The 25,637-nt window shown below is 37.3% G+C and overlaps 1 protein-coding gene across 1 annotated transcript; it reads right to left on the bottom strand.

The window, feature by feature from the left end:
- Positions 1 to 841: 841 nt before the first annotated feature.
- LOC139743846 (uncharacterized) lies at positions 842 to 25,090 on the bottom strand. Its single transcript, XM_071654303.1, has 6 exons — positions 24,887 to 25,090; positions 18,103 to 18,304; positions 3,923 to 4,076; positions 3,273 to 3,457; positions 1,660 to 1,788; positions 842 to 1,021 (listed from the first exon to the last, which is right to left on the bottom strand). Exons 1-6 carry the CDS (start codon positions 25,051 to 25,053, stop codon positions 842 to 844), a joined length of 1,017 nt encoding a protein of 338 aa, XP_071510404.1. The 5' UTR covers positions 25,054 to 25,090.
- Positions 25,091 to 25,637: the final 547 nt, after the last annotated feature.

Genomic DNA, 25,637 nt, shown 5'->3' with positions numbered 1-25,637 from the left:
TTAGTAGTGGCCGTGATAAAAAAATCATGGGAATACGTACTCGAGCTTTGAATTCCTCTTAGAATTGTATGCTCTTTTATAATTTCATAGGTGGTTTCTAATTGTCTCGTAAAAGTTAAAATCTGAGACTTCCATTTCAACCAAAACTATACCATCCCATTAAAGAAAACCATATTTCCAAATTGACAATTAAACGTAAAAACGACTTGGCACGACAAGTCTTCGGCCATAATATTAGTCTTTTATATACAAAACAAAGGTTAGTAGGTCATGGCAGAAGAATTTACATTCTTATGATAGACAACAGTTGCCATGTTCAGGGAACAATGACTTTTACACAGGTTAATCAGCGATATTCTGCATACATATGCCGAAGCTGCATTAGGCAAACGTTCTTTTTTTTAAAAACAAACAATGTAGTATATTGTTAGGTTTTATGAACGACTAAAAACTATTACCAAACAGCGTAACTAGATGACACAGACCCGTATTCTGAGGTACGCAATTGCCTTTCTAATGAATGAAATGAAAGATGGGGAACCTTTTGTATAAAACAGATCCTTATGGAAATCCAATTTCATGAGAAGACTCCTTTTGATTTGATTACAAACATTTGCACAATCCGTGTAATTTTTTTTTCAAACATGATAACAAAGTAAGCGTATGCGATAAGTTTGAAATCTATGATTATGAAAGAAAATGTGACGTCCCTGTTTTATCCATGCATGTGGCAGCATAACGTGAACGTAAAAAAAAAAAAAAAATCTTTCGCTGTTTTAATGAAACTCCAGGTCAGAACACGGGCCAAACTTTCCTTTCTATGAGTTTCTCACGAGCGTGTTTAGCGCGAGCATACGGCACACTGGAGCTCGTTGCCATCCACGTATGGCCCGCACGGTAGTCCGCCGCCAGAGCCGCACACGCCCTCTACGGGGAAAAGGAGAGAGCTGTTTCCATCCTCGGTCATCGTGCCCGGTCGGGTGACGGCTTCCGAGTCCACACAGATGTAGGCCGTTCGCATCTGCAGTACGATAAACATGATAATAGTGTTTCTTCTTTGATAGACAGAACATGGTAATTTAAAGAGAAAACTGCCCTCATTCTTCCGTCAAAAATCAATCACAATTCTGATTAGCTATGAGTTGCTACTTGAGGACCCGCTCACACATAAGCGAAGACCGATCGCCGACTTTTCTACAACTTCTGAAACCACTGGGCCGTAGTTTATTGTCGAAGGTTGTTTTTAAGTCGATAAGATGGAGTAGTTGTCAGCTTTGCAAGCAGGTGTAGGGCTGCTTTAAGTTTTCAATGTTGCATCGAAAACTTTTAGTCGATCGGCATTTTTTTTGTTTTGTTTTTTGTCGTGAAACGGAAAGCAAGTTGCACAGATTGGTCGCCGATCTTTTAGGACTGAACTTTTTGCTGGCCCATGATCTGATGGGAAGAAGGCTTTCGGCCGACAACCAGATGTCGACCTATATCAAAGATTAATAGCCAGCCCTGTAATAACCACTGCACTTAACTACTCGTATCATATTTTGTACAGTGTCCGAGTGTCATACGTGCCGATACACTATAATATTGGTGCTTTCTGCAATCAATAATTTTCATGCTGGTTAAACTGGGTTAGATGTCCCCTTTACGACCTCTGAAACTTACGTTGTTGTGTCTACTAGCCATGAGAATTCCACCGTACTCCAACGTCCAGTTGGTCGGACAGCTAGCCTTCCCAGGGATCATAATGATGCCTTGTCGGCCGCTCGCCATGCAAGAAACACACGGAACATCCTATAGAGTGAGTAGAAATTGAAAAGTTATTACAGGTCTCCTCGTTCGCGCACCAGTGGATAAATGAAAGGTAGCCAATGTCTTTACCTTCTCTAGTATCACTGGCCTCTTTAGTCTTTATGACCATCGAATGTCTACTAATGGTAAAAGTTAATCTGACATCAAGATCTGGATATTGTGATGATTAAAGTGTTGCTATGGAGGTCCCATTTGTATTTGAGGGACCTAGTAGACTATTCAAAAATTATGAACTCTGCAATCTCCTGATCTTCAGAAGATTTTTTAAATCATTCAATTGCAACTGGGCTATCTATCATCTACCTATCTACCTGTCTATTTATTTATTTATTTATTTATTGATCTATCTATCTATCTATTCATATGTCTATCTATCTATCTATCTATCTATCTATTTACTATGTAATGGTATAACGACAAAGATAACCTTGAAAAACTTGCAATACTAATGTAATCATACATGAGAAAGAGGTGCCCTGTGTCTTTTTCTGCGCATGCGTTACGTCCCACACCTCGGTCCATGGACTATACACGGGGATAGGTAGGTTTTGATATCTTAACCATCTGGTCTCAATACCGGTCACCTCCCCAATATTACCCCTGACTTTATTTTACGATCCGTGCTTATTTCTGATTTCCAGAATGGCTCATTTCCTTTTCCCGTATCTCCTCTGGACTGGTTCCCCTGCAGTTAGCTACAAATAGCATCAATTCCTCCTTTCGTTTTGTTTTAAATCGTAAAATACTTTCAATAATGTATATTAACATGCAGTGGTTAAAGAATCCCGGCAAAAGGTAGCTCTCCTTCCTATATAAGGAGTGCTACTTCCATTTTGAATTTTCCTAAACAATAATTTTAGATTCTTGCTTCCAATACCTCAACCGCATATACGTATATACGATATATAACTTGAAACAATGAAGGAAAAACTGACCAGAAACAAATGATAAATAGTGAAAACTATGGAAAGCCCATTTTCTTTGTTCAAAGTTTTCATATATATATAATTATATTTCTTTGAGTGTACTGGTATCATTTTCATAATAAGATTTGATAGTGCTAGCGTTCTTAACTAGGAATAACGGTTGTGACCATTAAAAAGACAATAACACTATCATCCTCATCAAAGCTAAGCAGTTAGCATTAGAGTTAGACCTTGTCTTGAGGTGGATAACTTTTCAAAGTGCTGTGACAGTGTGAGTCCTTGAATGGCATACATACCACCATGTTGAACCCTCTTGATTGTGCGTTCAGCGTTTTCATTCACTCATGTTTTCAAGTCCCTGAATTATTCTTACATGCAGGTCAATTTTGCAGGGTAAGCTTTTGATATGTGGGGCGATGACAATCTTAAAAAAAATGGAATCTAAATTGGCACATGCTGCCCGATGAACTTAAAAAATATCCTCGTCTATGGATAATTGACAGTAGGCTTTGAAGTCCTTGCAAGTAAAACTGTACTCACGTGACCGTGTAAATCCGACTGGTCGCCGAAAGTGTTGCCGTTCCTATACTCCACGCTGTAGATCCTTGCTCGCGGCTCCTGGCGCCCAGGGACGACCATTCCGTATTCAGGGTCAGAGGTCATGCACAGGTAGTTGCTCCCACTTCCTTTAGCCAAGGAGAGACTGCTTCCAGAGGCCGCCACACCTATCCACCACGACAGATGCATGAAGGAAGACGTGGAGTTGATAGCCACATGTCAAAGAAAACAACAAAAACAAAACAAAACACAGTCATGATTTTATTTGTCAGATGTTGTTGTTGTTGTTGTTGCTTTTTTGTTGGGGGATGGTGGTGGTGGTGGTAGGGACTATATTATTAGAAGGAAAGCCATGTAAACGTGATGTACTTTAATATAAATATTATGTGAGATATAAAGCATGGAACAGTGATTCTTACTATCAAGTAATTTTATATGAGTATGACCTGAGTCTTCCTTTTGGATGTTAGAGGGATGTGCCACACACCAAATGACTAATTCGATTTCAGTAATCCTTATTATTATTTTTTTTTTCAGAAAGGAAAATGATCTCTTGTTATCCACAAGGTCTCTTGTCACTTTTTTTTAATTTGTCCTACTGAATTAGCTTTATCACAGGGATCAATAATTACCGGAATAGATGAGGGTCGAGGTATTGGGGCACTCCGTGACGCCCCAGCGAACGTAGGTGCTTCCTGGAGCAGACGAGTCTTTGTTGATCCCCGGAGCCACCGGCACGGTTCTACCACCGACCGACGACGCCATCCTACGTCCGGCACCAGGGCCCTGACAACAATATGCAAGAAAGACGAGTCTTTGCCAAGTGAGGAAACGCGTGAAGGGATCTAAGGAGCATGTGCTTCCTGATTATCGGATTTCGACAGATACACATGGCAGGATGTGAACTTGACCTTAGATTCAGGCATTGACCTGCCTTGCTGAGTAATTATTTGTCTTCGTCTTTTCCTCTCTATCTTTTGAGCATTATCACCATCATAGGCTCTACCTGCTATAATACAATCACAAATAAGGAGCATCTTTCATAAAAAGACAAAATGCGAAGAGGGGAATAAGCTCTGCTTTTTAGCTTCCCTTCCATTTTAAAAATCATTTAGTAAATACCATGGATCTTTGTTTCAAAATTCATCGTGTGTTTAAATAATATTTCGATACGTGAAGACGATATACAGTATATATGTATATATATATCTGCACGAATTTTTTTGTACACTAATACTTTTTGTTGAAAATGAAAAGGAATACATGGAAAATGCAACGAAATGAAATTGAAATAAGGTTGGTCGTGTAAATTTCATTTACGGAGAAGGCATGAGAACACAAGATATTTTTTGTTGTTTGTGTAAATGTTTGAATTAGTTTGAGTTCAAACTATTGCAAAATTTTGAAATTTGTAGAATTAAAAGAGAACAAGCAGTCACGATTGAATTACTAACATTCGGTTTAACCTTGAAATACGTTCATTGAATGAATGTGCTGTTTTGTCCGTTGGATTAGGTAAAAACAAAGATGGAAATTTGCTTTTGCTTTGATAAAATCACCTGATGATAAATTGTTTGTTAGTTTATAACTTTAACAACATCATTTAACTTTAACAACACACTAAGCAATGCGAAGGAAAGAATGTGTCACATCATGATCATTAAGATACAATCGAAGTTAGTGGAACTCACTCAGAGAAAAGCAAGACTTACACGAAATACTTTAACATAGTCACTGTTAATTGCTCATTGAAATGGGCACCTAAACTGTAATTCGTAGCTGTAGAATTCAATTTTGGTAGAAATGTCCTTCATCCCATTTAATAGGGGTGGTTGGCTGCATTTCAAAAAAAGTCTTGGGTAATCCACGGGCAATGCTGTTTGTTTCCGTTTCATTCCGTTTGATTATTTCCGTTAGTTTCAAAAGTTCAGATGACATCTGTGATAAGTCATCATGATGCTTATTGCAGTCTATGGGCGACTCCAGCGATGGAGAACTAATCGGAAGGAGCGAGAAGTCCATGTCGCCACCACGGAAATAGAAGTCCTGTTACACTTCAGGAGATAAATGCTCTCTCATTATCTACCAAGAACATCATGCCACCAATATTTAGCTTTCAAGGTCTGACCTGTATCTGTCAATCATCGGATATTGTTAGTCATGATTAGCCAACGCAGAGCGCCAACGCAGAGCGCCGCCGAAATACCAGATCAAAAATGTTCGAAGTTTGAATATCCAGTAACCTGATTGGATATCAGAGAAATACTTCGCGATCTAGGGGCGGACGTTGACAATCAGGCTTATGCATAGATCTAGCGGGGAAAAAAGTAATTATTTCATCCAAGGATTTGGGTTATGTGACATGTCCTTGTTCTCCATTACCGCGAATTAGAGGTGAATCTTTGTAGACAACCATTTGAATGGCGCCACAGTCCAAAGTGCACACAAATAATACAGCGGTCGCGGGATGGATAATAATGTATTTATTTTCCGCTGTTGAGAAGGATTGAACTTTCAATCATAGTTAGGGTTAGGTTTTTAGAGGGGCACATCATTGAAAATAAAATCCAAAACTGTATTTGTAAACAAAGAAAGTAAATACTAAAATATAAAAACATAGCAAGGAAAGACATATTGCAAACAACATAATAAAAATCATTATTATAATCATGATCGAAAATTTGCTTAATACGTATCATTTTGCAGCTGATTTACACCCAGACATAAAATTACTACAGACACATTACCTTTCATTCATTTTATTTAATTTCAATTATTTTATTTCCTAACAAAAATACAATTAAAGTTCAAGAATTTTTATATACAGTTATATGAAATCAGTGCAGTTCATTTCATATAATAAAAGGAAATTAAAATCTATTCCCTATCACGTGGCTAACTTTTCCTTATCATTCCACACCCCATTAGGTTTCATGTGTTTGTATGTATGGCAGACTAGACATTCATAATGAATTGTGTACTTCAGGACTGAAGGAAAACAGTTTTTTGTTTTTGTGATGTTTATACTGATTAGTCTAAATTATTGTTCTACACATCACAAACACTAGAGACTCGTGGGGTTGACAACTAACACCGCCAGGTTCCATCGTATTCCTCTTTAGCATTCTTTATTTTGAGTGAAAATGACGCATCGACCGCTATGTACTATGTTGTAATTCTTTTTGTATATATCCAAGCTGGACATTCTGTATTATTATATTTTGTGTATTTTCCATCGAGAAATACGAAAATAAAATTGAAATGGAAATGGAAAAATGCCATATGAAGAAAATGCCATGTGAATACAACTTCATCATAATCTGTTTTCAGCAAATCAAATAATGCGAAACATGTTTTTGCTCATCTTTGGTTTTATTCATTCTTACCTCTGACGAACGTTCGATGCATGTTTGCATCCTATCGTATACAGCTTGATAAAGTCATTCATTAGCACGCAATTTGAATGTATCTCAGAGAACTACATAATTGTTTGTATCACCTTGAGAAAAAATATGAATATGTTTTCGTCAATCGAAATAAGCTTTTGGGTTGATCATTATCTTTGTTACTTCCTGTAGACTCTGGAGAGTCGGCTCTTTAGTACTCTTATGTCGTGTTTCATTAAACTCATTGTTTCCATTGCTCTACTTTGACCTACTTCCATGACACCAAGGTCTTTTCTATCATTCTTTTGTTATTAACCGGCAATCTTTTGAAACAGTACTCTCACGGCCATTCACTAAAAACTTTGATAATGGTGTATCCTGTTCCCATTGTCATGTGGCGTTGTTTGCAGCACGTTTCCATTTTGATAACATAATTTACAATGATAGCCGCCTCGAAGAGTAATACACCGTGCAAAGAAAAAAAACCAACAACAACAAAAGAGAACTAAACAAGCAACGAGGTTATGATTTCTCAGTCGAAAAGTTTCTTATCTCAATTCTTTCATAGACCTGTGGCCCCGATTTATTAGGAGGCCAAACCTAATATCAAGCTACGATAATCATGATAATACAGCTACGACCAAATTGTGGGCTGCAGTTCTTGTTAATGCTCTGTAAATGAAGGGTATTGGTGATCAGGACACTTCTTGGCTAGGGGGAACAGACAGATGGACAGACAAGCACGCACACACACACACACACACAAACACACATAAACATAAATACATACAGGTGCATCAGGTTTGGTCGCCTTCTTCCATCAAATATTTCGACATCATTCTAGGGATGACCATTGGTCCACAACCGTCCGGATCTTCCTGACAAAATGACACATTATTTTAGTCATTGTCATCAGGAAATGAATAAGTTGATAGGTCAGTAGACGTGAGTTTGATTTTTTTCTCGTTTAACGCAACCAACACGAGTTTGTTTTTGGTCACCTCCATATAAAAACAGTTTCTGGAAGTTGAAGGAGAAACACCTGACAGTGTTGCCACTGACCATTACACATCATTGCTCATTCGGAAACGGGTATCGTTTTATTTGGGACAGCGATCGAGGGTTAACTCAAGAAAAAGTGCATACGTTGATCAGAAGAACAGGTGATTTTGGCTTAAGGTTTAGTTTTTATTGTTTTTTTTCTAACCTACTTTTTTGCTCAAAGAAAGATCTTATGAAGTAATACTTTTAGAGTGTATACTCTGACTAGATCTACTGTATTAATATTTTGATATCGATTCATCGACAGACAGTAGGTGTTGTCCATCATGCCATTGTTGGAAATCTTAGTATGTCTCAACAACGCCAATGTCATGCTAACTGGAATCTTTGATGTTAAAACTTTCCACGAAGGGCAGGAATGGGGGGGGGGGGGGAGGGAGTCATAAGTAACTAATCAAAATATAGACTCTGACTCATAGAGTTGGAAGCTGATTGGCTCACGTTGAAGCGACTTTGGATTCGCCCTTGGAACAATGTTCTGATCACATCGAGGATAAAAGAATTGCTGTGTAATGACCTCCTTCATCGGGGAAAGTGATTTGAACCCTTGAAATCCACACGCTCAAACACAAGCTTCCGGTGATGGTTGTTCCCTGTTTGCATTGACTGTCCTGTTGGGGTCAAATGACTCCAAGCTTAAAATGAACTTGTTTACCTCGTTAGAATGAATATAATGTACTTCGGCGCTACTCGCCGACTTTCCTGGGTATACGTACTAAACCTGATAGTGAGTCCCTGGATGAGCTAACCACGTGCACCTATTTTCCTGTGTTTTGCATCGACTGTGTGTTTTGATGTTTTGATGGATCTACTTTCATGGTTGAATAGAAACCACCCTCTTGATCGTTTTAAGGAAGTAGGGATACATTAAATTCTGCCCTAGCCTCTAGAAATTTATTTATTTTTATTCATTTATATATTTATTTATACTTTCGTGCGTAACGAAAGGCCAATCAACGTCGGTTTATTTGGTTCTACCCTAACATTGTAGAAACCCTAGAAAAATAGCCAATGCAGTGTTTGATTTGACTCGTTTTATGTGCAAAGCGCAGTACTTAGTGTGGTCATGATCCGCATTCACATGTGTTGGAAACGAAAGAAATCGGAGGACGAGGAGAAAAATGGACATAGAGAATCCAATGAATTTTACTTCGCTAGGACCAATTTCTCTTGACAACAGCATAAAAGAAGCTTTAAGTTTTAACACTTTTACCGTAAAAAGTTTTTTAATTCTGTTATTGTAGAAATATGACATTCTTGAAAGGCCTAGATTTATTTTTTTAAATTCATTTCAACATTTCTACATTTATCCCAATATAACAGTCTCCTTTATACCTGGGTGAGCTCTGTCTTCGCCTGAGTTGCTAATGACCTTTGAACTCCTCTTCCTTCGCCCCTTTTCGCTGTCTTCTTTTTCCTGCCCACTTTAGTCCCCTCAATTATTATTTTTTTCGACGCTTATCCTCGTTTGAGATCGGCTTCATGTATGTTTTGTGTATGTTTTGTTCATTTTTTTGTTTTGTTTTGTTTCCTCTATATTTTGATTTTCAGGCAATGTGTCCAGTTTCGTTAGTTCAGTGCATACATATAATTAATCATTGTTTATGAGGGGTATGCAAATTACAGGAAAAGCTTTTTAACAGTCTCCTCCATTCCAAAAAACTTTTCTTTCATTCAGTGAAATCACAGTAATATGATTGTATATTATCCTTACAAATTGTATTTTCCCTTATCATAAGAAATGATCTACATTGATTTTGTATACCTATATACATGCAAATGTTATGTTGTAATTACATTTTTGTTTTAAATGAAATAAAAAAAGATGATAAAAAAAAACCGTGAGTCCAGAAATGCATTTGTCTTGAAACAAGTAGTTAGGTACTTAGGACTTTAGATAAGAAGTGTTCGAGCCACTTTCAGCTGAGGACAAGGGTAAATTAGCATTCACTGAATTGTTTCGAATGGGACGTCATTTCTTTCAAACATTGACAAACGAGGTTGTTAAAGGGAAGATGCCCTCGAGTAGAAAAGGCATGCCTTTGGGATATGAATAGAGACGTATACATTGGCGCACGTTTTTCTTACATTGTGTATCATTACATAGGCGATTTCTGTGTGTGGTTATGTAGATGTGTATATAGGAGTATGATAGTAAATTGTTGATAGACGTCGAAAGACTTTTAATACACTCTTTTTTCTTCCTCTGACAGTCTTTCAAAAACCATGTGCATTACGGTTGATTCTGCGGTTAATGAAATAATTGTGGTCGACTGCAATATCCTTTCAGGACAGAAAACTCATTTAAGAAGTGACATTATAATGTTTCAAGTATTATTTTCAACAGTTACCAATTGTTTGTTGTGTTCATTATGTAAGACTGAGACATATTCAATTCAGTTAATGACTCTTACCAGTTCTGGGGGTGATTGATATCTTGTTGATGCAAACAACAACAACAACAACAACAACAACAACAACAGCCATGCGACAGCATCATTAAAGAAGAAATCCACGTCAAAAAATAAATAAACTTCCAAAGAAAGACAAAAAACATTCTCTACTGAACAATACAAAAAGGACAAAATTTGGATAAGAAATATGGAAGATATGACATTTTGAAGTTTCATGGTTTTTTTTTTCGGAAAACCTTTCTCTGACAAGTCCTTGTAAATATTCAAATGAGTGACTTGCTGATATCATACCCTCACAATTTTACATTTATGTAATATACATTGTATGAAATGCTAACAAATTGTTATTTTTAGCTAATATAAATAAAAACATGTTTCCATACCAATATATATCAGAATTAGCATCTGTTCTTTCTTTATTTTGGGTGGTTTCAAGGCAAGTTTTATATCTATACAGCCTAAAATATGAGATTTTTGTCATTTCTGTATACGAAATGAAAAAGAAATTGTGATAGCATGACATCGTCAACTAGCTGATTTGAATATTCATAACGACTGGTCAAGAAGTGTTTTTCCTAAAAAACTGTGAAAAGAAATTGCGAGTCCCACGTCGGAGGAAGATTTCACCGTTTTGCTGCCGTCTGCATTCAAACTCTGACGACCTACATTCACAACTGACAGTGAGCGACCATGTGGATGGGCACCTATTCTGTTTTTTTGTACTCTAAGGTGAAATACATTAGAACTCATCTACACAAAACATTTAACCAACATTGCACTATTACCCCTGGATTTGTCAGTTATTGTTTTGCGGTACACAGTTTAGCATGCGCTTTTGTAAAAACAGGTAGACCTTGGTTTCAATGCATTGTTTCACTTTGATTTCCAGTTCCCACGCCCATCTCTACAGAAATAAAAATTCGATGCGAACCGCCACCCATCTATAGGATGTACGACTCTTTTTGAACAATAAAGAGGTGTTTGTCTGAAATGTTTTATTTTGTTTTACGAAGATGTAAAGGACACACGCAAAGTTTCCATTAAAGAATCACTGAATTTTGGAGCACTTTCAAAACTATATCTTTTGAGATAAAACAATATCCATGAACAAAATTACATGATTTATCAGTGACACGTTGTAGTTACTGAAAATACTGTTTTTTTCTTAAATTCTAAAATATCAAAATATTTCCCCAACCAAATACCCATAAACGTGATCATGTAAGAGTTTGTTCCCCCAAAATAAACCGTTTGCATAACACGAAAGAACAAGAAAGCGAAAGAAATCGTACCGTTAATTCTGCCGTAATACAATTTGAGGTGTAGTTACATGGTACTTACCTTTAAAACTAGTCCCTATGGATACAAGAAAGGAAATAGGAACTATTCGACGTAAAGTTTGGAAAGGGCGGAAGAAAGAGAAGAATAATCTATGTACAGGATCAAGTGCTGGCTATTGGTCCTTTACAAAGTCTCAAGGATAGAATACACACTCCCCTGTTGTAAACTGGCCTTTTTATGCATTTCCTTGCAATATGCATTACTTGCGTGTACATGCATACATACATACATACTATACATACATACATTCATTCATTCATTCCTAAAATCATACATCCAACATACATATATACACCTAAACATACTCACATACGTATATACACACATGCAGTATAACTTGCGTATGCGTGTTTAAGGCTACCTCTGTTTAAACGTTACATTTAGACCTGAAATAGGCATAACATACAGCTAGCTACTTGATAAACATAGAAGATGTAGCCGAAAAAACCCAAATGTATAAGTTTCACTGTGATTTTTAGGTTTTCTCTTGAAAGCACAGTTATTTGAGACCCGTGATTCAGACGAAATGTGAATCAAGTAGCTCCCAAAGTTGAAGAAAAGTCATGACGGTGCTGTATTGCACGTAGACCTCGAAGATGTAGTAAAGTGCTGTGTCAAAATAAGGTCGGCCTGCCTTATAACTCCGGTCTCAGCAGTTTTGCCAAGTTAGTATCTTCACTATGGAAACCAGAGCCAAATGTTCTCAAGCGGGATTTGACTGGACCGGAGACGTCGGGAGGCTTCCGACAGCGAGGGGACGGTAGAGAAAGGGAACACTTGTATATTTCAAAATAAATAAAATAATGGCTATGTGTCCCACTGGCGCAAATTTATTAGACATGGTGATACTGATAGCTGCTTACACATCTCGTAACCGTCAGAAATATCATTGTGCTTCAATAATATGTAAACAAAAATGAAAATGTAGATGAGCCTAGTATCTATCTATTCACAGAAATATAGCCAATACTACAATTTAATAAGTAGATACGGTCACAGACTACTGCTAAAAAGAATGAAGTTACAATGGAGACAATGTTTTGGCGAAGGTGAGAGTATGAGCGTGTGAAAGCAACATGTTGGGAGCCTTAATTGTAACTAGCTACGACTACCTGGGACAGGTGCCTGTTCTTCCGGTAGCAAGGGACTTGCCCCAACGAAAATTCCCGCCATAATCCTCTTCATTTATAAAGTGATAGTAAATTAACCCAACCATAAATATGTTAATATAAGTAGAGTTCAGGAATTCATTCATCTGCAGTGATAGATTGTAGGCCGGTAGGTTTGGTGCCACAATGACAACAGTATCTCTCTTTTATTTGGGTTGAAATTAAAAACATAAGACTTGACGAGAGTGTACAAACCCTTCTCATCCACAGTTGCCAAGGTGTTGTTGTACTGGAAATGTATCCTTATCTATTTATTTATTTATTTCTAATTTTTACAGGAATTCCTTTGAAGGTTAAGTTAACAGTCCCTGACAGATACACACCCGAATATGGTGCCGTTAGATTCATGTATAATAATATGAAAATCAAGACCTCATATCTAAATGAAGTGAGGCTCTTTTTTTGAAACGTCACATGACCATGATGACCTTCCTCACCCACTGGTTGTTTGTTTCTCTTCCTTCGAGCTGCAACAATGAACCACGATACGATGGCACATCATGTGCCACTCCCTGAAATATTGCTATATTTTTGATCGTGTTTGGATTTGGGACAGGAATTGCAACCCAGTTCTCACGGAACCGGCTGTGATACCGTCAGCAAATAAATATCTACGTCCTCTTCAAATCATCAGGGCTCATCGATGACACCTTTCGTTTCCCGATAGATCCTGTACTTCAGTCAACAACGTTACGATTTTTTCTCTCTATCTTTTCTGATCCATGAAAAGGGCAGTCAGCTCTTTTTTTTGTTTTTTGTTTTTTGTTTTGTAAGAGTGGTCACGATGATTGATAAAACGATTCGGACCTCTGTATAGCTCAGAGCAATGTTTGTTTACATTGTTATAAATGTGTTTCATCGCGCTCGATCTGGTGACAGAAACCTCAACTCTTTTCAAAGCAACGCACAAACGAGGACACTTCCGATTATTTTCCGGGCATCGAAATAACAGTGGCTCATGAGAATATCAAAGCTCAACCTCTTATCGCACCATGAAAACATCATCACTGCGTTCAACACTCTTATATTAAGCTCACAGATGATAAAAATCCAAAGTGGAGGGTGAGGAATTTCGTTCTTTATAAACTTATCTCTTTCAGCCGATAAGACTGCAGCACTGTACAATAGTCTTGATTTGGGTAGCACAATTCGGACCGGCGTACGAGGCAAATGAGACATTCAGGAGCAATACTTTCCTATCACAGAAACAGCCCATGATTATGGTCAAAATCTTCGTGATTTATGACTGGTCACTCGTGACAGGACAACAACAGAATGCAACACAAGAATCGGAATTCAAATACAGTATTCTGGCAATTTCAATCCTGCAAAATATTTCCCATCAATGGGAAAACAGGCAAAGATGGAAGGGTTCGGTGTAAAAATGCTAGAGGTAAAAATGTCAGAGGTAATAATGCCAGAGATAATATTTCAGGGGTAAAATTTTCAGAGATAAAATGTCAGAGGTAACTTTTTCAAAGGCAAATGTGTTAGAGGTAATAATGTCATGACGACCGTTTGCACTACCGTGCTGCGTAAACAAATATTTAGCATGTTTCAGTTTCAAAATCATTAATATTTGCGCATTGATTGCATTGGACCTGATATCTTTAGTCCACATACAAAATTGAATCTAGATACCCCCTTTCTGATTTTCTCCAATTATTTCTTAACCTCTGCATTACTACCTCTGTCATTTTTACCCCTGACATTTTTATCTGGCACCGATGGAATTTGTGTACCCAAAGACGAGTCCATTGAGTACTACACACGATGATACTCAGTAACCGTTAGAAACAACAAAGCATTTGCTCCATGATAGGGTGAAAGAGAACTCTCCAATTTTCCCGGCTGACACGATACTGATACAAATCTTCATTTGTCTTCCTCGAAATAATCATAATGTAACTGCGCGGTGAGATTGAAGTTAGGAAATATAGTGCAAAATTAGTGCAGCTTAATGGTACAAGGTTTTATCGAAATCAGAGGTAATGGGAGATCAATAATTCTACATGCATGTAGTTTTCAACTCCTACATGTTTTGAATGACGGATGATATTGTTGCACATTTATAGAGCATTTCTAATTTGTGCCTGATTCTGATGAAAAACGTCCACCACTCTCTTTGTTTGAATACATACACTGTACTCTAATGATTGAAGCTGATTTGAAGATAACATGGCCATGCATTTTAAAATTACACAATGATTATGGTCGTGGTGAGAGTCGTGTGTTAGTACATGGAGAAAGCGTCTCCAATAACTAGTCCTTGATTCTATTCGAAGATTGGCCGGAGCCCTCCTGATGGAGCCGTGCCAGGCGCGTGTTTTTTACACAGATTACCAATCTGACCTCGGCATTCTGCTTATCTTTTCTCCGATGGGGTGGTTATCATTTCCCTACGAGCTTTGTCTCCTCCAGGTATAGGATAAAAGATATATGATAACCACGTGATTAAATGTGATGACAACAATGTCTATAATATACTTCAGTAAATCTCTGCTCACCTAGTTCGCCAACCTCAGTCGTTTTGTTAAATATTTATTACAATGCTAATAACTTGCTACTTCCACATCCTCTCTAAGTATCTAGCGTGAGTCCAAAGATTGACCACCATCTAAACGTATGCAGAAAGGGCTTATACATGAGAGAACACTCTCTTGCCGGCGAAACATTTTTTTTTTCTTCTGAATTTTATTGATATTAAAGAAGAAAGCACTCCCCTTTTTCACAATTTGCATGGCGTAAAGACGTCTGATCGATCATTGGATAAACATCGAAACAATTCAGAATCTGATACAACAGAAAATGAAGGAAGGAAAAGGAGAGAAAAACAAATTCTACCGTCGATCATTTTCGACGATAAAGGTGGTTCAAAGTATCATCCTCTACTCTATGGAAAATTAATGTTTCAAACCTTTACAATTTCATGTTTCTAACATTTGTCATTTTTAGTTTACTGTTGTAAAACACTAATTGTTAATTGATTTATTTAAAAGGTTATTGGGTATATGATAACTATTGATTTGGATAACTGATAAACCAAACTGATTCTAATCACGATTATCAAACTGCGTGGAAAAATTACAACCACCCCTAAATAATTGTAATCGATATTTATGCGAATTCTGTAGTCAATCGCCATTGATATAAACTTTGGAATGATTTTGCTCTATTATGTGTTGTGCTCTTTTCAGTCATGCACAGTGTGTGTGTGTGTGACAAGGTAAGCTGTGGATAAAAACGGGAACAAGGTTTGTTAGTCTCTGACGTAAACCTGAAGAATGGAGGTTGATATGCCATGTTGATCTTTGCAGAACTACTTCATCTTTAACTTGTGTACATCAACACTTAGAGCATTCTAGACAGATATTTTGTTATCATGATTCTGCGATAACTTCCGCAATCGTTGATTTCCAAGTTCGAACATCCTGTTTGGTAGCGAGTGCATCATGAATACTTATGACATCACACTGAATATCTACTCCGTGTTTTGTGTACCCTATTAATTGTTTGACGCCATCATTACGCAATAGCACCTATACTATCCGTCCAAGTGTTGTCGTAGAATAACACATAAAAAACAAGGAAATCGTTACTGTAGATGACCTTGAAATGGCTTGATTGTCTCTTCATTGGCCTCATCGTGACCCCGTTTCTCATGTTATACAAGGAAATAAAGTGGATCCTTCAGGCACGACAGAGCGAGACGTACCTACCACCCTAGCCGGTAAAAACAGATGTAATGGCGACATTATGTGCTGTGGTTCAGACGACCGAACAAAACGGAAGGGGAGATAACGGACGATGAGAAGATAAAGTCAAAAACAGGAAGTAATCAGCTTTAGGGCAGGATTTTTTGTGACGACGTTAAATAAGGAAAACCTTGACTTTCACGCAAGTTCAAATTGAAAGATATGGATTAATCAACATTTAAGTTAATTTGTCAAGCATAGTTGTACGTTTGAACACTATAATACATTCACAGAAAATAAGTTGAAACGATAAAATGAAATAAAAATATTTCGCGTTCTTTCGACGATTGAATCGAACTCATTCATATCTGTTAAGCATGCAACTCCAATACATATATAAATTAAAACACATGCACACACGAACGCTTCAACTACTTGACCTATACTTCTCCCGAAGAAGAAAGCTAATAATAATGAACTGAAAAGAAAAGGAAACGATTGGAATCTTCAAACTCAACTGTGAATGACTTCTTATGATAAGAATCATTCAACAGGCAGGACATTGATTACTCTGTTTGATACTGAAGGACAGGTCGTCTGAAAACAAAGTTATCAAGGCATATTTGGTTGTACTATTTATTCAAGACTACTTTTTTTATATACCCAAAACGAACGTCGTGTGTGTGTGTGTGTGTGAGAGAGAGAGAGAGAGAGAGAAAGAGAGAGAGAGAGAAAGAGAGAGAGAGAGAGAGAGAGAGCGCTGAAGCGAAATGTTTGTGTCTTTGTGTACTTTCCGATGTTTCCGTTGCTTTTGGAAGATTTGCTGGTGTTGTTTTTTGTTGCTGTTGTTCGTATTTGTATCTTTATCCATAGCTATATATATATACCTATATCTATATCTTTATCTGTATTCATATTCATATTCTCTCTCTCTCTCTGTCTCTCTTATAGATATAGATATAGATATAGATATATAGATAGATATATAGATAATTCTTAGTAAATTTATTCGTCATCAATTTATTTCGATTCCCTTCGTGGGATCCGCACATCACAAACACTGCGTTTTAGTGGGTCCCTCCATTTTTTCACCTAGCATGACTTGTCTTAAACTCAGCATTCATTGTTACGACAAGCATATTTGTTTAAAAAAAATGATAATAATTATTTGCCAATTGGTACCTTGTGAATTCGTATTTCATTAAACAATATTGAGTTAATTTTTAATTCAATCCATTGAATTGTTTCTCTGTTTCATATTCGTAACATTATTTTCACCTCTCTCATCCCACACTGTCTTTTCATTATCTTTCGATCTGCCACACTCACATCACATGTCTTGGTTTCTTCAACCCTTGATGTTTATTGTGTTTATTGTAAACATCGTCATGATGTCTACCTCATAATATTAATTTTGTTTATGTTTAGATGTACGTGTTGCCATATTATGTTATTGCATGCCATGGTTAGTCATGCATACAAACGCACACACAGTAGAAACAAAGCATTGTAAAAAAAAAAAAAAAAAACCCCGATCTGCATTACCTTCATTTGAATAATGCAGAAGTCACATTGGACTCATTTTTTTTCGTATGCAAATATCATTTGAATTGTAAACTTTTGTTGGAAATGAAAATAAAATGAAAATGAATATGAAAGTGTCATTATCGTATTTGCTAGGTCAGACCGCTGTCATGGTTTAAGGCATGATAATAGAACGGGATTCAATTAGCTTGTGTTTATACCTGCACATTGCTGAGTTCCATCCTGAACCGTTCCATGGCGATGGTCTGATTGAGAATCTTGAGGTCCTGAGCATGAATCAAATCTCGGTTTGACTCTAGTATAGAGTTTGCGTGACACAGCTCCACGTACACCGCTACCAGACCGAGTAGAGCGCCGCATGCAATGAGGACAGCTGCCACAGTGCAGTATGGGACCACCCACCTGTTAGGAGCAGAAAATTAAAAAAAAAGTCATATCAATAGCTTATCTACTACTTTGACCAACAGTGACAGATAATCATTATTAGCATCTTTGATCACGTATCAAGATCTGAGGTTTATGGAGGTAGCACTTACAAACATTACTTTAAGTGACCCGACCGCTTTTAATTCATTAAATCTATGATAAATGCAACATCTGTATGTGCTACTTACTACATCAGTAAATCAATCAACGCTTAGAGTAAAAGTGACGTGCATTGATTAAGTCTCTGTTCCTTTGTTTGATTATTGATCATATTCTATGAACTTCTGAGTCGGTGTGCAAAAAACTGTCTTATTTTGAAACATATACGGTTTTACCAACGCACTGCAGAATTAGCTCGAGAGTTAGCATTATAATTATGAACTTGTATTTCATTAAGGATGGGCTAAAGGAAATACCTCCATATGAAATACATAAGTGGACGCGGTGACAATGCTATATAACATTTTAAAAGGTACCACATGCAGCCATTATCATAAGTATTTTTTGTGCTGATAAGTCCTTTTTATTTAAGGATGGCAACAGATTATGACATCGGGTTCACAATTGTCGAGGACAATCCAATTTGTACATGCAGTACTTACTCGACATTCAATTTTCAGTCAAAGTGACTTACAGGTATACTGTAAGTTTGAAGCACTGACGATTAAAGTGACACTAACAATTTGCCGTTGACATCTGTATGAGACGCTGTGATATGGTTTTGAGTTAGAAAACGTATGAATCGCTCCCTGAACGCTTGTTTCTTTGCTTGTTTTTTGGTTTATTGTTAACAGAGTGCTAAGGTATCATAAATCAAGACTGATTATTAGTTTGCAAATTAGCAGGGACATTTATTACAAAATGTGATGTAATCAACTTTACATCAACGTTACTTCTGGGCCCTTTTTGTAAAACTTGTGATAGAAATCAATCAGTCACAACTCTCTTGAAAGCTGCAATCAGTCGCAACTTGTGATTGATTGAATGATTGCAGTTCTCCGTCTTAATTTCAATCATAACTTTTTTTTATAAGATGGATTTGCATTCAATCGTAAAGTTGCGATTGATTTGAATCAATCACGAGTCCTTATAAGACGGGCCCCTGGATTCATTTGATTTTTTTATACTGACAAATCCCATCTTGTTTCCATCGTATAAAATATTCAAATCTCAACAATATTTTACTATTTTTCAAGACATTGATTATTGGCTTCCAAATTAACAGGGACATAAATTACAAAAATGTTATAATGTAATCAACTTTGCATCAACGTCATTTTTCTGGATTCATTTGATTTAGTATGTTGACAAACTCCCATGTTATCACCATCGTATAAATTATTCAACTCTCAACAACACTTTGCGTAGCAAAAATCCCCCTCTTGGCAAATTTTGGTATATCAAGCATAATGATAAATTCAGTTAATGGGAAAGATGATATCAAAGACTTGAGCCAGACTTGTGAATAGATAGTTCCGATTGCTTCTGTTTGCTTTAAGAACATCTACGTGTTTGTAAGAAGGTCAAAGATGGTCAAAGTCTTAAAGTGACAGCAGGTTTTACTTGCTCATGCGCATGTTTTGTTTTGTTTTGATTTTTTAGGTGATCACGTACAAAGCGCATTTTGGGGGCATATTTTGCATATATAGGCCCTACTGATTTCTAATGACTGTTTCCAGTCGGTTTACAGCTACTTTTATAGCAGTGCTATCGATCGATGCAATCTCGTTGGAAATTTAATGTGATGATAATATATGAATGATGTCACTATAGTGACAAAGATGATGTTGATGTACTTGACTTCTGTTTCATGTTAAAGAAAGATACATTTGGATGGAGTGTTGTGGGGTTTTTTTTTCTGTCCCCGATAACCTGCCTATTTTACTCTAACCTCAAGCATTGCGGCATATGTATGTTGTAGCTAAGATTACGTAAATGCATGAACGTGAGTCACGATCTTTGTCTATTTAGCTCAAAGATATTGAGCAGGAAACATTATCGCTTGCCGATATATGATACCTGCGAGTTAGGAAGCGACAACTCCATGAGAGGAAGGTTATCATGAAGCCATCAGTTATAATCATGCATTCACTTCGCAAAGTACTTGTTAGCGGAATTTGTATTCCTGTCCCATTTATGCTTCCCTGCCCATTTCCCTATTTAGGCCTATCAAACTACCGAAATTTGATCTGTTGGACAAGATCAAATTGTTCAAAGTTGATTGCACTACAATGTACTATACCTCGATTGTAATTCCTCGTGGAACATTATGCAAATCTAAGTTGCCTTGTGATGTTCTCATTACATGAGTGGACAAAAATGATATTCATTACACGACATGTCCGGTATCTTCCTGTCTTTGGATTACTCTTTCACAAAACTATCCAATTTATCATATGCAAAGCATGTTGCTAATCATGCAGGCATCACGAGCCAGTCCCTGTAAGGTCCCTGCAATCCAAATAGATGCCTTTTGGTCGGTACATAACCTAATCACCTAGATACACAGTTATGTGCATTAAATACATTGGGCTTTAGAATCTCTGCTAACTGATTGGTCAATTGTCATGCATTGATTTTTACTGATCCACACTGAGCCATGCGTCCGGTGAAATCCGAACGCATGGCTCAAGTCTTGTATAGTGTCGTAGGTGTACCGGACGCATGATTGGCGAAAATGGTTGGATTTCATGAATTTACTGGCCCGTTTTATAACACGAATGATGCACAGGCCTATTTCGTGGATCAGTGAGAATTGGATGCTCTCGTTTAACTTTGGAACAGTCTATAAAAACCTAAGAGCGCAGTGAGTGGGTTTAAACAGTTCCAAAGTTAAACTCGCGCATCCAATTCTCACCGATCCACTCTGCCCTGTGCATCATTCGTATAATGTCCAACTGCTATGTCCAAAAATTGTCAGAAATATTTGCATAAAAAAGAACATGTTATGCTGTCTTGAGTTAGTGCCGGTAGTAGTTTCAGTGATAAGGCACATAACTGTGTCTATCGTTCAGCGCAAGTGTTACATGAGGATTATGTCACTGTGGGAATATGAAAAAAAAAATGTTCTAGAGGATTTTTCGGAGCTGGGGGCTAAACAGGGTGCAGAAAAAAAAAACAGTAAAAAGTGTTTACTACTATATGGCGCATATTTCTTGAGGTACTTAGTGATTAGCCTATGTACAACCAAAAGACCTGTATCAAAGAGAGGTACATTTGGATGGAATATATATATATTCTTTTGGTCACCCTATCAGTCTCTGGCTTACATTTTCGCGCCACTAGTAATTCATGTTATTGAAAGCATGTTCTAATCATGCCGGCACCACTATCAAGTTAGAATTGTAGCAGGCATATTATGTCTCTTTTTCAGAAGACCTATTAGTCAACTACCATGGTTACGTTAATGAATGTGACGCTTGAAAGACATTTCAGCTAGTTGCGTGGCCAAAACCATGCTACAGACCGTTCTCTGTGAAGAACAAAGGGCTATTCATCATGATTATTTTGATGTCTCTTGTAAACGCTCTAATTCCCCACCCCCTCCGCCCTTTTGAAAAGAGAATGAGACAAAAGCAGGTTCTTGTTGGAATAGAGACCCGCGGTGCCATTCCCTAAATTTTATACCTGCGTGATGTAAATGAGAACAAGTTCTAACAAGGCTTTCTTTGTGGAGCAGCAATGTTTACTTACGGTATTGGAGGGCAGCCAGCTCTGCTTCGTTAAACTTTATGAATAGTGCATAATATTACCAAATGAGAGTAATTTGTTTAACATAGGAAGTTCACAAGTGTCATTTCTAGAAGAAACAGGCCCCAAAACAAGTCTGTAAAGTATTGAAGTAGGGTTACTCAACGGTAATGTCATTTTTACATAATCATTTTTTTTTTCAAAATTCAACACTTGAATTTTGCTTTCAAGTCAAAAGTAAGAATAAAACTGCAATTTTCATTGTACCTATTTTGGTTCTAATGACACAAATGCTGGCTTAAATGGGTACGTAATGATTATGGAAGATTCCACTCAATAACTCTTGTCTTTTTGTTAGTCACTTTTTAAAATGTCTAATCAGATCAGCCTATCCTCTCATCTATCTTTCCTTACAAGAGAGCCGCCTTGTGTCTGTCAATGTGCATTGGTATGTGTGCATGTATGTGTGTATTTGTCTGTCTTTTTTTTTTCTTTTTTCCGCTTAGGGAAATTGTTGTTTTGTTGTTTTTGTTACTATGTGTGTGTGTGTGTGTTTTTTTTTTTATACGAGGGGACTGCACTCTACAAGCTCTGCTTTTTAGCAGTCCCCTCCATTTCCAGCAATATTGTGTATGCATTTACCACAGCGACACGAGTTATTTTTTGTATCTATGTTGGATATTTACCTGTAACTGTGTTACAATGTTATTTCTGTTGATCGCATTGTGGTACTGATTTTCTGACATCTGTTTATACGAATGTTTCATTGTACTTACAATTATTTTGTTTGTTGGAAATGAAAATAAATGAACTTGAACTTGAACTTGATCAGCCTATTAGATGTTTGATAGTTCTCCTCTCACGGCTCTGGTGAATATAACAGCAGGTATACGGGACCTATTGTATAAGCAGCGGTCACGAACTGCCAAACACACTGCCTTCGAGATACCGTGGTTCGATCCTGAGAAGAGTTAAAGGGTTTTAATCTGGCTCCAGTAAGCAATAGGTGAAAATGTTTGCAAGGTATCCCAGATGGAAATAGGAGCCCATTTCCTGTTCCTCCTTTCCAAAGGAGGTACACTGTGCCTCCATTATAACCTTCCTCTTGCCCTCTTCTCTTTTAAAAGCTCTCCCGTTTACAACCAAAGTTTACTCAAAGGTGATATTTGGTATCAGGAAGTACGTGTACCAAGCTCAAGATCAATTTTTATCGAGGTTATGGTTTGAAAAGTGACAGTATTTCTTTTGTTTCCTTTCACGATTTCAGGCACCTCGCATATCTCCTAGTAAGTCTTCGTCGAATCCGTTTGTACTTGTGTATTCTTGAATGTCTTTTATAGACCAATAAAGGTAGAGTAACAATACGTTAAAGAAGTTTGAAAGTGGATGATTTAGACACGTTAGATCCTTTACTTCTTCAGGTTGTTGAATGTGTTTACAAGCAGGGCACAAGGCACACGCTAGCGCATGGATCGTGACTGATCAATAATCACACATTGATTTTCAAGTACATGTACCTGGAAATGAAATATATGTCTTCTCATTCTATCTGATTGAAACCCACATAAACCAATACATTTTCGCCTTCTCTCTCTCACTCCCTCTTTCTCTCTTTACATCTGAGTCTCATAATGATAACTGCTAATAGTAGAATCTTTGAAGTGTAATACATTCTGCCTATCCCACCCAATTCTAATTCTACAGACACAGCGATAAAAAGAATACAAAAATGTACAACTGGTACTATCATTGTTTGTTTGGCAGATTCATTCTTTACATCGCTTATAAAAGACGTTTATATTTAACCTTTATACGGGTTTGATACATGATTATAAGCTTCCAAAATACAAACATAATTAAACTGCACGCTGAATAGTGGGATTAAATTCTGCAGAGGGGATCCATAATTGATTGATCACAGAAGGACACCAACGGAAAAATCGTGCTACGACAATGACATATATACTGATAGCATATCCCATCTTTTTTTTTTTTAATTCGTTGTAGTGATACTGGCGGGTGACCTCATAGGGACACACTAAACCGCATCCAAGTTTAGATTCATTCATTCACATTGCCCTCAACCACCGCGCACATTACATCCTGTCCCGAAACTAAAGCTAAAACCACGATGAAATGGGATTTGCTTTTTCCTGATCCTACTTTCGAGGTATCAAATCTTTTTTTTTTTTTACAAAGAAGCCCAAAACTGTACAAGATAGACAGTAAAGACAGTGCCACTCTTACGCTACATAACAATCGGGCTTTCTTTTGTCCCCCTTGGTTTTCTTTACATCTTAGGCGTTACATTGATATCAGTCAGCTGAGATGACGAAAGTAACAGTAACTTACATCGATAACAAGTTCTAATGGGTATTCCACTGTTTCGTTACGATACGAGAATTAAGTCTTATTTAGGGCATTATTTACTATTAGCTGATGAAACAAAAACCCAGCTTTAGTACTTCAAAATAGTTTTGAAATGTGAGTTAGGGGTAGAAACAACCAATGTAGAATTGTAAACGGTATAATCAATGTTGAGTATTGTAAAACATTCAAAATGTGAACAATAGTAATAATAAAATTGTAGAATAAACCGTCTACAGTGAGATTATGGTTTATCGAGAAAAAAATATTGATGTCTCCTTGTATTTTAGGCTTTATTGCGAAATCTTTATGGTAGGATGTTTTGCGGTACAACTGACCTACACATATACATCAAATGTGAAAACTCAAACATTTTTAAATCACTACTCCCAATAGTAGTTGACGTAGTGGCAAAATATACCCATTTCCGTATTTCAAAATTTTATAACATTACCGGAAGAAAGTAAGATTTTCTATATTTAAAGCGAGAGCTACACCTACCTGTGTTTGTTCAACATGTTGTTCTTCAGGTGCCTGGAGTGGGCTTTGGAGTCGAAGTGTCCGTATTCGAAAGAAACCTGCTCTCGGTCCTTTTCGCAGACGACAGCCGTAGAGGAAGAGGAACACTCGTCGAATTTCTTGTCCATTGAGCACATCGGATTTTCCATTCGTGTCAGGATCGCACGGATTTGGTCTTTCTTCACCAACTATGGACAATCTCAGAGCTGGCTAAGACTTTGGCAGCGAGACTGATTATTTTCTTTTTAATTTGTTTATTTATTGCTCTGCTCGCAGCAGCCGAAGGACTCTATAGGCTGAAAACGAAGAATGGCAAGAACCGGAAAACTGGAGAACTGCTTCTCAGGACGCCGTCGGATCGAAAGCTGCTGATCGTTGGCGCAACTATCGTTTTTATACCCACTCGCCAAGGTTTTACCCGTATCAGATCGAGGGGCTTCAGTCCATCGATTCATTTGTTTGAAAACTTTCTTGATACAATTGCAGTTGAAAGAAGCTAGTCTCCGTTACAGGAACCCCCATTGTAGGTTCGACATTCACAGCAGACACTGATTAGACTTTGCTTCAGACCTTTTTAAGCGACGGAAACATCCCCCATCCCCCCCCCCCAAAAAAAAAAATGCTTCAGGGCACATGTAATATCAGACTTAAGATTTGCACACTATCATGTTTTAATATCCTATAACTCGCCTTAGATAAGTCGTCATTTGATATCTCATTCGGGAAAAATGCT

Source organism: Diadema antillarum, unplaced genomic scaffold (genome assembly GCF_040938485.1).
Source record: "Diadema antillarum isolate AM-2024a unplaced genomic scaffold, OU_Dant_1.0 seq00001116_RagTag, whole genome shotgun sequence".
NCBI classification, from domain to species: Eukaryota; Metazoa; Echinodermata; class Echinoidea; order Diadematoida; family Diadematidae; genus Diadema; species Diadema antillarum.
The sequence above is the reverse complement of the archived record's forward strand: the minus strand, read 5'-3'. Positions and strand labels throughout refer to the sequence as shown.

Excerpts from the sequence above, each read along its gene's own strand:
- LOC139743846 (XM_071654303.1), bottom strand. The coding sequence starts at position 25,053 with ATGGAAAATCCGATGTGCTCAATGGACAAGAAATTCGACGAGTGTTCC. Across the intron at positions 3,458-3,922 it reads CTCGACCCTCATCTATTCCG|GTGTGGCGGCCTCTGGAAGC; the intron begins GTAATTATTGAT and ends CGTGGTGGATAG. Across the intron at positions 1,789-3,272 it reads AGTCGGATTTACACGGTCAC|GATGTTCCGTGTGTTTCTTG; the intron begins GTGAGTACAGTT and ends CTCACTCTATAG.